Genomic DNA, 14,512 nt, shown 5'->3' on the forward strand with positions numbered 1-14,512 from the left:
CTCGGCAGTGCTCCAGAGGTGAGCTGACACCTCCCACTGTCAGCTCACCTCCGGGTTTTTTTGTTTTTTTTTTCGGGCGGGAGCGGGAATCGAAATCATAGGACGACCCGCTCTACCGCCCGCTTTACCACTGAGCCACTGCCGCCCCCATGTGTGTTCTAACATGTGTGTTATAAGATGTGCATGTTGTAACGTGTGTGTGTTCTAACATGTGTATCTTATAACATGTCTGTGTTATAACGTGTGTGTTATAACGTATGTGCGTTATCATATGTGTGTTCTAACATGTGTGTGAGAACATGTGCGTGTTGTAATGTGTGTGTGTGTTAAAACATGTGTGTGTGTTAACATGTGTGTGTTATAATGTGTCTGTGTTATAATGTGTGTGTGTGTTGTAACATGTTTGTGTTATAATGTGTGTGTGTGTGTGTGTGTGTGTGTGTGTGTGTGTGTGTGTGTTATAACGTGTGTGTGTTTTATAACATGTGTTTGTTATAACGTGTGTGTGCTTGTGTTATAACGTGTCCGTGTTATAACGTGTGTGTGTTAGAATATATGTGTGTGTTAACATGTGTGTCATAACGTGTCTGTGTTATAACATGTGTGTGTGTTATAACATGTTGGTGTTATAACGTGTGTGTTTGTGTGTGTGTGTTATAACATGTGTGTTATAACGTATGTGTGTTATAACGTGTGTTATAACGTGTGTGTTCTAACATGTGTGTTATAACATGTACGTGTTCTAATGTGTGTGTGTTAACGTGTCTGTGTCTGTTTATGTGTGTGTGTGTGTGAAACAAAAACAGATTTATTATTATAATATATTATTATTATTATTATATTTATTATCATTACTATTATCATTTTTGTCATTATTATCGTTGTCTTTATAGTCATTGTTGTTGTTATTACTATTATCATCATCATCATCATCATTGTTGTTATTTTTTAGCTCCGCCTCCAGTGACATGTCTCAGCACGCATCCAATCAGCGTCGGTGTGTCTGCAGTAAACAGTCTGATTGGCTCATTAATTATTAATAAGAACGTATCATTGCCGGTTAACAGACCGAGTAGTGTGTGACGTCACCTGACCTGCAGCCTGACTGTATGAACTCACGAGACAAACAAACAAACAAACAAACAAACAAACAAACAAACAAACAGAAGCCCAGAAGCCTCAAAACAGCAAACATAAAGAAACACACATAAACCGTGGACGAGAACTTTCTTGAACTTTGTGTTTTAAACTGCGCCCCCCCCCCACATCACCCCCCCCGGACCGGACCGCCGGGACTCACAGCACGCTGGTGGCCAGCGGGACGTCCCCCGCCGCCGGGGCCCTCTCCAGCCCGCTGCTGGAACAGTTGACGACGCAGGAAGTCTGGAGCCGCGTCAGCGCGCAGCTGCAGTTAACGGGACAGGGGCTGCAGGCCCCCCCGTCCCCCCGCGGCCCGCCGTCCCCCCGCGGCCCGTTGCCCCATGCCTCCAGGAAACACAGCGCCACCAGCAGGCCGGACAGGAAGGGCAGCCCCGGGACGCGGACGACATGTTTCCGCCTGGAGGAAGTCTGTCCATTTCCAGCAGGCATCGCTCAGCCGCGTCTCATCGCCCCGATGGTCGAGTCCCCAGCCCGGGGGGGTCAGGAGCCGCCCCGCCGGACGCGTCTGGTCCCCAGGACGGAGACAGGAGCAGAAGGGGGGAATGTGCGCCGTTTGGTTCTCCTTCTTCACGGATCCGTCCTCTGGAAATCTAACGGAGCTCCTCACGATCCTTTCGGGGAAAAAAAGTCTGGAGAAGTTCCTCCTCCTCTTCCTCCTCCTCCTCCTCTTCCTCTCTCTTCCTCCCTCCTCCTGCAGTTCCTAGTGCCGCCGCTGGGCGTCGTCGTTCCTCCTCATCAGGACATCCAGTTTAATCTGAAGTTGATGAAAACGAGCTGCACAAAAAACAGATGTGAAGGAGAAAACCACGTGACCTGTGTAGACGATTGATTGATCGATCCATCGAACTAAAGTCCACACAGGTTATGTGATCATTTGGGGGGGCAGTGTCTCAGCGGTAGAGCAGACATTGGTGGTTCGAGTCCCGCTCCCGCCAGGAAATCCTCAGCTCACCCCGCAGCCACTGCCGAGGCGCCCCTGAGCAAGGTGCCATCCCCCCCACAAGATGGTCATTGGGGCGCGATCCCCCATGCGCGACCCTTCACTCTGCCTCCCCATGTCTTGTTTGTGACTGCATGCCTACAGGCCCCCAGCGTGTTGTGTTCAGGGGCCTGAACATAATGTGAGTATGTAAGGAGTGTAAAACATCATGTTCCCACAGGGGGGCAGTAAAGTCCACTGTAAATACTAAAGTAATGTCATTACTACTAAAAATACTAAAGTAATGTCATTACTACTATAAATACTAAAGTAATGTCATTACTACTATGAATACTAAAGTAATGTCATTACTACTATAAATACTAAAGTAATGTCATTACTACTATAAATACTAAAGATATGTCATTAGCACTGTAAATACTAAAGTAATGTCATTACTACTATAAATACTAAAGTAATGTCATTACTACTATAAATACTAAAGTAATGTCATTACTACTGTAAATACTAAAGTAATGTCATTACTACTGTAAATACTAAAGTAATGTCATTACTACTATAAATACTAAAGTAATGTCATTACTACTGTAAATACTAAAGTAATGTCATTACTACTGTAAATACTAAAGTAATGTCATTACTACTGTAAATACTAAAGTAATGTCATTATTACTGTAAATACTAAAGTAATGTCATTACTACTGTAAATACTAAAGTAATGTCATCACTACTATAAATACTAAAGTAATGTCATTACTACTGTAAAAACTAAAGTAATGTCATCACTACTATAAATACTAAAGTAATGTCATTACTACTGTAAAAACTAAAGTAATGTCATTATTACTGTAAATACTAAAGTAATGTCATTATTACTGTAAATACTAAAGTAATGTCATCACTACTATAAATACTAAAGTAATGTCATTACTACTGTAAAAACTAAAGTAATGTCATTATTACTGTAAATACTAAAGTAATGTCATTACTACTGTAAATACTAAAGTAATGTCATTATTACTGTAAATACTAAAGTAATGTCATTATTACTGTAAATACTAAAGTAATGTCATTACTACTGTAAATACTAAAGTAATGTCATCACTACTATAAATACTAAAGTAATGTCATTATTACTGTAAATACTAAAGTAATGTCATTACTACTATAAACACTAAAGTAATGTCATTACTAGTATAAATCCTAAAGTAATGTCATTACTTTTCTAAGTCCTAAAGCACAGTACGCCCTCACTTATCAGAACTCGCAACTTCACCTCATCACGGATGTTTGGTAGGCAGTCATGTGATACCGTACTCGCATTCTATTGGCTGACGGCATCCGGAAGTGTGTTACGTTCTGTGAATCTCTGACTTCCGTGAGACATAAAAGTGCTCTAAACAGTCTATCAGAGTGTTTTAAAGGTAACACAGATGGGGAGGGTACATACTGATATGAACCCTCCCCATACTGACATGGGGAGGGTTTCATAAATGTTTAAGTTACCCTAAATAATAAGATAAAGAGTTTGTCGCTCTATTGCGGAATTCGTTAATCACGTGTGGTTCCTGGAACGCATTAACCATGAGGAACGAGGGGTCACTGTAATGTCATTACTACTCTAACTACTTAAGTAATGTCATAGTAACTGTAAATACTAAAGTAATAGGGGTTAGGGTTAGGGTTCAGTTAGGATTTAGGGTTAGGGGTCAGGATTAGGGCTATGGTGAGGGTTTAGAGTTTAGGGGTGACCCTGTTGCTGTTTCCCTGCTGTTCTTCTTTGGACCGCTTTGATAGATTCTAACCACTGCAGACCCAGAACAACCCAGAAAAACTGGAGTCCTGGAGATGTTCTGACCCACTTGTAGAGACATCACCTCTGTTCCTTGTAAAACTTCCTGAAATCCTGATGCTTCGCCAGTTTTCCTGCTCCTGACTTTGAAAACAAAAGATTCACTTGCTGTCTGACGTACCCAACCCTAACCCCTAACCCCTAACCCTAACCCCTAACCCTAACCCTAACCCCTAACCGTAACCCCTAACCCTAACCCTAACCCCTAACCCCTAACCCTAACCCCTAACCCAAACCCCTAACCCCAAACCGTAACCCCTAACTCTAACCCCTAACCCCTAACCCCTAACCGTAACCCCCAACCCTAACCCTAACCTAACCCTGACCCTAACCCAAACTACTAAGACAGTGTTCTTTACTGGACCTGTCAGGGTTCTGTTTCTTCTCCCAGCCTGGGAATGTCACCAAACCACCCCGTCTTGGATGGAAGTTGTTGAGAAGGAGTGGCACAAAAATAGATGCTATATAATTCCTGTTAGAGGAAGTGCCTGACACGACTCTCTGCAGTCTGTTAGCCGTCAGACGACACGCTCCGGACTCCAGTTCTGCAGACCTTCACCGGTTCTTTTCTGCTACTAGTCAACAGCTCGGAAAAGATAGAGGAAACAGGAGACGCCCATGGATGTACCAGCACCACCGTACCAACCCCAGGACCAAACCCAGCACCCACCCCAGAACCAAAACCTGCACCCACCCCAGGACCAAAACCTGCACCCACCCCAGGACCAAAACCAGCACCCACCCCAGGACCAAACACATACTTCGGTCCCAACTGGTAAGTCCTCCGAGAAAGAAATTCACTTTATTGTCTCTTCGTGGGGAAATCTTTTCACTCTATTTTTTTGAACCTGCATTTTTTATGTTTGTACAGGCCCCTGAAACACACACACACGCACACACACACGCACGCACGCACGCACGCACGCACGCACGCACACACACACACACACACACACACACACACACACACACACACACACATACCAGGGACCTGTAAGCATTGAATTTAATACATAGTGGGGGCAGAGCAATGGGCAATGACTTCTTGGTGCACCCCGATACGAATAAAGGTCTGTAGATTGAATATTTTTGTACAACAAACTCATAAACTCAAACATACGGTACCGTCACAGTGACATCGGTGGTGCTGGTCCAGAACCAGCTGACGGATGTCCCAGGACAGACGACGTGTCCATACTGTCACAACACTGTCATCACTACGACCAGATACAAAAACGGATTACTAACCTGGACCATCTGTGGAGTACTGGGAATCCTCGTGTCAGTAGAATACTCACACACACACACACACACACACACACACACACACACACACACACACACACACACACACACACACACACACACACACACACACACACACACACACACACATACACAGACAGACACACACACACACACACACACACACACACACACACACACACACACACACACATACACAGACAGACACACACACACACACACACACACACACACACACACACACACACACACACACACACACACACACACACATACACAGACACACACACACACACACACACACACACACACACACACACACACACACACATACACAGACAGACACACACACACAGACACACACACACACACACACACACACACACACACACACACACACACACACACACACACACACACACACACACACACACACACAGAGCTAATGGCCGTGTTGTGTTGACGTTCTTCTTGTGCTCCATTCCAGGATCTGGCCTTGCTGTTTGATCCCTTTCTGTGTGAACTCTTGTAAGGATGTGGAACATTACTGTTCCAGATGTAACGGCATCCTGTACATCTACAAACGCATGTGATGTAAACACCACTGGACAAACACCACAGTCACATCAGATGGACCCACACCCCCTCAGGTAACTGCATCAGGTTCTCGGATCAACAGTCATTCACTCCGTTTCTGATGTTTTGTTTCGATTTTGTTCTATTTTCTTTCTGTCTCAATGTTTCATGTTGTTATTTGTTGCTTTTGTTTGTTTTCCAAATGTCGTTGGTTTTCTTTTGTCTTTTTATGGAGCTATTCTTTGGTCTTCACCATGAATCCTTGACATGATCACTAACCCTAACCCTAACCCTGATTTGAAGGTAAGATCATTTTCACACAACCCATAGTATTTATTCTGAATTTCCAAGGTTAAGGGTATAATTAATTAATGTTTTTATGACCAGATTATCGCACAATTATATCACTGGCGAAAAGGAAACAAAATCAAAAGTGATGTGACACTGTGACACTGAAATAAAGCACACAAAAACATCATGTCAGGCCCTGATCCTTATACATTCATAAAAACAAGACATATTAATATAAAGTAGAGTTGTTATTAGCTCTACACAGTCCAACAGTAACGAATGGCGGCTAGCTCAATGCTAACATAATATGGAAAATCCCATTGATGGGTTAGCACATCAGCATCAGTAGCGCGATTAACTTTCCGTACACACAGAAAACCCAAACAGGACATTATAAGTACTTGATATCTCTGTCAGAATGTGGTTCAGGTGAAGACACCTGGGATGAGTCGCTAGGTGTCCAAACTCTCATCCTCCGCAGACATCGGGTGGTAATTATATGGAATAATTACCCCCCCAGGTGGGTTCACAGGAAACTCGTCTTCAGAATCTGATGATGATGACATAATTTTAGATATCCTGATAAATAACGGTGAAATGTCGTCTTGTTACCTTGTCTCTTGCTTTATCTGCATTGATATGGACTCACATGATGTCTACAATCGCTCCACTTCCGCTGTCATGGCGCGCTCCATAACTTACGATAAATTTTGTTTTTCCAAGTCCCCATTGCTCATAAAGAAAATTAAGATGCCACCAGCCTTTTTTTTACTTGTGTATATACAAGGGCGGCACGGTGGCACAGTGGTTAGCGCTGCCGCCTCACAACACGGCGGACCTGGGTTTGAGTCCCGCTCTGTGCGGAGTTCTCACGCTCTCCCTGCGTCTGCGTGGGTTCTCCGGCTTCCTCCCCCCTCCAAAAGCATGCGCTTCAGGTTGATTGGCCGGTCCCAAATTGCCCGTAGGAGTGAATGTGCGTGTGAGTGGTTGTATGTCTTTGTGTGGCTCTGCAGTGCACTTGCGTCGTGCCTGGAGTGTCCCCCACCTCACGCCCTATGTCACTGGGATAGGCTCCAGCTCCCCGTGACCCGCTGCGGCGGATACAGCGGTGGTGATCTGATGATGACTGACGACTTCAAATACAGACCTGGTTCATTTTGAATTTGCTGTCCCTTCAGAGGGACAGTAAAGACTTTAAAGACTTAAGACTATTTTAGACTGTTTAAGACTTTAAAGACTCTACTGTCCCCTTTTTGTCACGTGATGCAAACACGTACCGTGATTGGTGTATTTTGTCATGTGACGCAAACGTCTATATGACGCAAACGACTATGCGCACAATTTACGCATTTTTATGCGCGAATCGTGTGCCCCTAATGAGCAACTTGTAAAGGGGACGGCGTCTTATTCAAGGGCGCCTCGGCAGTGCCTCAGAGTCGTGCTGACACCTCCCACTGTCAGCTCACACTCTGGGTGCTTTAGGGCGGGAGTGGGAATCAAACTGTTGATCTTGAATCATAGGACGACCTGCTCTACCCCTGAGCCTCTGCCGCCCCATGCAGTGGCTAGATTGTATTACTTTACATTTTCTAGATTGTATTACTTCACATTTTCGAGATTGTATTACTTTACATTTTCTAGATTGTATTACTTTACATTTTCGAGATTGTATTACTTTACATTTTTGAGATTGTATTACTTTACATTTTCTAGATTGTATTACTTTACATTTTCTAGATTGTATTACTTTACATTGTCTAGATTGTATTACTTTACATTTTCGAGATTGTATTACTTTACATTTTCGAGATTGTATTACTTTACATTTTCGAGATTGTATTACTTTACATTTTCTAGATTGTATTACTTTACATTTTCTAGATTGTATTACTTTACATTTTCGAGATTGTATTACTTTACATTTTCGAGATTGTATTACTTTAATGCCTTATTAGCGGGCTGTTCAAGCCTCTCCATTAGGCGGTGTTCACGTTTGCTCGTGTCCTTGCGTCTTCAGTGCACATTTTTTGACAGGAATGCACTATTGTCAGACAGACCCTGGGACGTGAGCTTGAAATGCACTTCCATTCAGCAAAAATATTCACAATTTTTACATTTCTCCACTTACATTTTGAACCCAGAAATCTCCATTATGTTTTGATCTTGCGCAGGCTTTTCGTCACAAGACTCACCTGTGTGATTCACCTGTGTGATTCACCTGTGTGACTCACCTGTGTGATTCACCTGTGTGATTCTGTCTGATTAAAATCAACCAATCAGCAACAGGTGTGCTGGTTTTAAGCTGCAGTGAGAGAGGAATTAGTTCGACCCCCCAGAGAACAAGACGAGTCCTGTTGGGTTTGTCTGTCTGTTAAAACGCTTGGAACGTCTGCTGGTGGGATTAAGAGATAGACTAATAAAGGTTGATTGATTGATTGATTGATTGATTGATTGATTGATTGATTGATTGATTGATTCTGATTCCAGAGTGTAACACCAAATGACAGGATTGAGGTGACGGAATAAGACTGAGGCAAAACCAGGAAACAGATGAGAATCCAGGCAGTCAGAAACAGATAGAGGGAGGAGTTTATGGGTTCCTGTCAGGAAGCATTAACTAACGCTGAACTCTGAATGTTTTCTAGTTGATGTTAACTATTGGTGGATTAACTGAGAAACAGTCATCAAACATAAAGGGGCGTGTCTGATTTTTGATGTAAGGAAGTGACATCAGCGCGTCATTCAAGTCAGTGTGGTGGAACACCTCAGTGGATTAAAGCTGGGCTTAGCCTCTACACCCCCCAGGAGAAAACTCATTCAGCAGTGGTAGAGATGTTAAAGTTACATCACGGTACTACAGGATTTTATTATTATGGCATGTTTTATTGTCCTTTAATTGTTTCTGGTCAGTCTGAGGGAAGAGAAATTTAATATTTATAGTAATGGCATTAGTTTAGTATTTAGAGTAGGAATGATATTTAAATGACCTCAGATGGAGATTAGAGCTTGAAATTTGATGAACAACAATTTAGGAACAATTCAGTTTCAGAAAAACCTGTAGGAACCAGTCGTGTTCGTAGGTTGAGGACCATTTGTACTTGTAACAGGTTTACTGACCAACAGTCCTATTTATAGTCCTGACTAGTGGAGGGTGACATTCAGTCTCTTCTGTCAGCCTAGTGAAGGAGGAATGTCACCAAACCGGCTTTTTCTTGTGTAGAAACATCATCCATTGTGGCAACAACCAGCCGCTGGTTGGATGAAACGCTCTACACACCTTGATGAGCAAGTTTTCAGACTGTTCGAGAAGGCGTGGTATGAAAACAGATACTGGAAAGTTTCTGTTACAGGTGTCACCCAAGCTCCTGACACGACTCTCTTCAGTCTGTTGGCTGGCCGTCAGACGACACGCTCCGGGCTGGGGTTCTGCAGACCTTCACCGCTTCTTTTCTGCTGCTTCAGCCGACAGCTTGGAAAAATAGAGAAGAATCAATTTACCCCCATGGATGTACCAGCACCACCGTACCAACTCCAGGACCAAAAACAGCACCCACCGCCGTACCAACCCCAGGACCAAAACCAGCACCCACCGCCGTACCAACCCAAGGACCAAAACCAGCACCCACACCAGGACAATCCCCAGTACCAACCGTCGTACCAACCCCATAACCAATACCCACCCCAGGCTCAGGTCCAGACTTTGGGCCAAACTGGTAAGTCATCCAAGCTCATCCGTCCTTTACCTGCGTGTTTGGACCTGTTACATCATGCTGGGTTTTCTCAGGGGTTTCCTGTTATGCGGTCACACAGCCGGCGCTTGTCTGCACTGTACAGCATCAGGTCGTTCAGACAGGTGAGACTCTCCTAATCTTTCCCATTTGTCGAGGTTAGGCTCAGGGTGTGTGTTGCCAGTGGGTGTTATAGAAGTTGGGGGTTGTCTTCATCACAGTTAATCCGGTGGTGGTGGTCCAGAACCATTTGACTGATGTCTCAGGACAGATGATGTGTCCATACTGTCAAACCACTGTTATCACCAGGACTGGATACAAAAACGGATTACTCACCTGGACCATCTGTGGAGTACTGGCGGTTCTCTTGTGAGTAAAATCAACATGACAATGTTAATGTCACTGAAGTTCAGTTCATGTCAGTCACTATAGGAAGGGCCTCAACAGAATGGCTGCTCATGGTCTTTGAAGGGCCTTTGAGGGCGTGTTGTGTTGACGTTCTTCTTGTGCTCCATTCCAGGATCTGGCCTTGCTGTTTGATCCCTTTTTGTGTGAGCTCTTGTAAGGATGTGGAACATTACTGTTCCAAATGTAACCGCATCCTGTACATCTACAAACGCATGTGATGTAAACACCACTGGATAAATACCACTGGACAAACACCACTGGACAAATACCACTGGAAAAACACTACTGGACAAATACCACTGGACAAATACCACTGGACAAACACCACTGGACAAACACCACTGGACAAATACCACTGGACAAATACCACTGGACAAATACCACTGGACAAACACCACTGGACAAATACCACTGGAAAAACACTACTGGACAAATACCACTGGACAAATACCACTGGACAAACACCACTGGACAAACACCACTAGACAAACACCACTGGAAAAACACTACTGGACAAATACCACTGGACAAATACCACTGGACAAACACCACTGGACAAATACCACTGGAAAAACGCTACTGGACAAACACTACTGGACAAACACCACTGGACAAACACCACTGGACAAATACCACTGGAAAAACACTACTGGACAAACGCTACTGGACAAACGCCACTGTCCCCTCGATGAACCTAAGAGAACTGCTTTGGGTTCTGTCCCCGACTTATGTGGAATAAAGTGTTCTTTCTTGTTTTGCTTCATTAAATCAAATGTCAAGAAATATTCATATGTAAATATATGCTTTGAATATTGCTCTGTAACTTCTGAACCGCTCTGTGATTAATTTTGTTCAGTGTGAAACATTTGCACGAACTGCTTTAGTGATTAATGATTTGGTGATTTCATGATTTGCTGTTTTGTTTCCTCATTGGTCAGATGTTTCCGATAATAACACCGACAGAGGAATGTTCCTCAGGTGTCTTCCTTGTGGTTTCTGAGTGGCATTAAAGAAAGACACACACACATGCACGCACGCACGCACGCACACACACACACACACACACACACACACACATTTGTGTGAGTACATTATCTGGCCACATGGGGGCGCTGTTTCAGACATTCTTCTGTTGATGACCTGCGACAGAAGCAGACGTTCAGCTGTTGAGATCCTCGTCTCTCCTCAGTCTTTCCGGAGCATCGATTGTACAGCCTGTTCTGTTCGGAGAGCGATTGCTTTTTTAATGTTTCAAAACGAATAACCGTGTACTAACAGTGTACAATTATTATATAACATTTACCAGTCAGCAATATGTACAAACATTCCATACTTAAATAATTTATGGGTGATATAGAAATTTAAAGTTTTTAAAATGTTTTTGGTCAGCAAACCACAGATTAATTTTACATGACAAAGTGTCATTATAAAAATGTCTGAATGCAGTTTATGATATTTACATTTGTGAATATAAAAGAAAACAATTAAGAGTGTTACAATTTTTAATAAAAATTCTTTGCTTTTAAATATCCATCCATCCATCCATCCATCCATCTTCCACCGCTTATCCGTAGTTGGGTCACGGGGGCAGCAGCTTCAACAGGGAGCCCCAAACTTCCCTTTCCCCCCACATCCACCAGCTCTGACTGGGGGATCCCAAGGCGTTCCCAGGCCAGTGTTGAGATATAATCCCTCCACCTGGTCCTGGGTCTGCCCCGAGGTCTCCTCCCAGCTGGACGTGCCAGAAACACCTCCCTAGGGAGGCGTCCCGGAGGCATCCGCACCAGATACCCAAACCACCTCAACTGACTCCTTTCCACGCAAAGGACCAGCGACTGTACTCTGAGCCCCTCGTGAACAGCAGTGTTTCTACCTTATCTCTAAGGGAGACACCAGCTATCTGTCTGAGAAAGACCATTTCAGCCGCTTGTATCCGCGATCTGGTTCTTTGGGTCATGACGCTTTTTAAATATCAAAATACAAAATTTTGCACATTGTGAGGAGGAGTTATTGTAGAATTCCGGAATGATGGAACAGCAGGATTGCCGGTTCAAATCCCATGTAATCCCGTGTGGATCAAAAAGTCTGGAGGGTGAACTTGCAGTGGTCAGTAGTTCACCTCTGAACTCACTGTCACTGTCGAGGTGCCCTTGAGCAAGGCACTGACCCCCCACAATCTGCTCATAGGGAGCTGCACCTCTGCCACACAGGCCTCTTGTGTGTGTTTGAGGGTCTTCACCACACACACATGTGTAAACAGACAGACTGGAGTGACGCCGTGGGGGTCTAGTGGATAGCACTGTTGCCCACAGCAAGAAGATTGGGGGCTCGAATCCCAGCATTCCCACCATGGCCTCTCTGTGTAGAGTTTGCATGTTCTCTCCGTGTCTGAATGGGTTTTCTCCGGGTTCTCTGGTTTCCCCCCCATCGTCACAAAAAACATGCATCTAAGGAACTTTAGGTCATGGGCCGTAGTAGCAAGCCCAGCAGGCAGTGGCTCAGGACCACCTCTCCATCTGACCTGGTAATTTTGTTATATATGTGTATAATGACAAATAAAGCTTCTTTCATTGTTTCTCAAAGTAATTTCCCCTAGGGTTAATTTAAAAAAATTATGATATAGACTGTACTATACTGTACTGTACTGACTGCACTGTACTCGACTATATCTATGATATAGACCAGATCCAAAAAATGTGCCAAACGGGCTCAGATCCAGAAAATCATGCTGAACGATATCCAATCCAGAGGAGGTGGAAAACGATCAAAGATCCAGAAGAGGTGCTGGATTGTCTCAGAAACAGAGGAGATCATTAATTTTTTCTGATCCAGAGGAAGGGAACAACTGTGTTCCCTCTAACTTTTCAGGTGTCTGGTTCAAACACAAACGCTTCCTGAGCACTGAGGGTCACTGTGGCCACACAAAAGTATCACACCTGTTCAAAACCTTGGATCATAGCAAGTTACATAGTGTGACGCCCCCCCCCCCCAGCTGGTGGCGTGTGGTGCTGTTCAGGGCAGCAGAGGGATGGTCAGTGTCTCCTGGTGACACCTGGGCCCAGTGTTCACCAGCAAACAGATGAAGGCCTGTTCACCACTCGCCCCCCCCCCCCCCCGTGAGTTACGTGACAGCTTCAGTTTCTAATCTGTTGATACACCCGACAACATTCACACACAACATTCACACACAACATTCACACACAACATTCACACACATTTTCATTCACACACACAACATTCACACACATTTTCATTCACACACATTTTCATTCACACACATTTTCATTCACACACACAACATTCACACAAATTTTCGTTCACACACACAACATTCACACACATTTTCATTCACACATACAACATTCACACACATTTTCATTCACGCACACAACATTCACACACATTTTCGTTCACACACACAACATTCACACACAACATTCACACATAACATTCGCACACATTTTCATTCACACACACAACATTCACACACATTTTCATTCACACACACAACATTCACACACAACATTCACACACAACATTCACACACATTTTCATTCACACACACAACATTCACACACAACATTCACACACAACATTCACACACAACATTCACACACATTTTCATTCACACACACAACATTCACACACATTTTCATTCACACACACAACATTCACACACAACATTCACACACAACATTCACACACATTTTCATTCACACACACAACATTCACACACATTTTCGTTCACACACACAACATTCACACACATTTTCATTCACACACACAACATTCACACACATTTTCGTTCACACACACAACATTCACACACATTTTCGTTCACACACACAACATTCACACACATTTTCGTTCACACACACAACATTCACACACAACATTCACACACAACATTCACACACATTTTCATTCACACACACAACATTCACACACATTTTCGTTCACACACACAACATTCACACACATTTTCGTTCACACACACAACATTCACACACATTTTCGTTCACACACACAACATTCACACACAACATTCACACACAACATTCACACACATTTTCGTTCACACACACAACATTCACACACATTTTCGTTCACACACACAACATTCACACACATTTTCGTTCACACACACAACATTCACACACATTTTCTTTCACACACACAACATTCACACACATTTTCATTCACACACACAACATTCACACACAACATTCACACACAACATTCACACACATTTTCATTCACACACACAACATTCACACACATTTTCGTTCA

The 14,512-nt window shown here is 43.6% G+C and overlaps 3 protein-coding genes across 7 annotated transcripts in view; 2 read left to right on the forward strand and 1 right to left on the reverse strand.

The window, feature by feature from the left end:
* pkd1a (polycystic kidney disease 1a) overlaps positions 1 to 1,765 on the reverse strand; it is a 39,201-nt gene extending 37,436 nt beyond the window's left edge. The window contains exon 1 of the mRNA XM_068321363.1: positions 1,301 to 1,765. Within this exon, the coding sequence (XP_068177464.1) occupies positions 1,301 to 1,590 (290 nt within the window). The 5' untranslated portion in view covers positions 1,591 to 1,765. The remainder of the gene's footprint in view (positions 1 to 1,300) is intronic.
* The window catches only part of LOC137600083 (LITAF domain-containing protein-like), a 15,512-nt gene extending 5,828 nt beyond the window's left edge, over positions 1 to 9,684 (forward strand). Inside the window, exons 1-5 of one of the 4 annotated variants that reach the window (XM_068321472.1) lie at positions 1,935 to 2,282; positions 4,533 to 4,728; positions 5,087 to 5,234; positions 5,707 to 5,869; positions 9,549 to 9,684. In XM_068321472.1, the coding sequence (XP_068177573.1) occupies positions 4,572 to 4,728; positions 5,087 to 5,234; positions 5,707 to 5,812 (411 nt within the window). In that variant the 5' untranslated portion in view covers positions 1,935 to 2,282; positions 4,533 to 4,571 and the 3' untranslated portion in view covers positions 5,813 to 5,869; positions 9,549 to 9,684. Of the gene's footprint in view, positions 1 to 1,934; positions 2,283 to 4,475; positions 4,729 to 5,086; positions 5,235 to 5,706; positions 5,870 to 9,436 lie in introns of those variants that run through there. The other 3 variants (XM_068321468.1, XM_068321470.1, XM_068321469.1) reach the window with 3 other exon arrangements.
* gprc5bb (G protein-coupled receptor, class C, group 5, member Bb) overlaps positions 7,935 to 14,512 on the forward strand; it is a 21,757-nt gene continuing 15,179 nt past the window's right edge. The window contains exons 1-3 of one of the 2 annotated variants that reach the window (XM_068321432.1): positions 7,935 to 9,799; positions 9,871 to 9,939; positions 10,036 to 10,183. In XM_068321432.1, coding sequence (XP_068177533.1) covers positions 9,346 to 9,799; positions 9,871 to 9,939; positions 10,036 to 10,183 — 671 coding nt within the window. In that variant the 5' untranslated portion in view covers positions 7,935 to 9,345. The remainder of the gene's footprint in view (positions 9,800 to 9,870; positions 9,940 to 10,035; positions 10,184 to 14,512) is intronic. The other variant, XM_068321430.1, reaches the window with a different exon arrangement.

Source organism: Antennarius striatus, chromosome 8 (genome assembly GCF_040054535.1).
Source record: "Antennarius striatus isolate MH-2024 chromosome 8, ASM4005453v1, whole genome shotgun sequence".
In the NCBI taxonomy this organism is placed as follows: Eukaryota; Metazoa; Chordata; class Actinopteri; order Lophiiformes; family Antennariidae; genus Antennarius; species Antennarius striatus.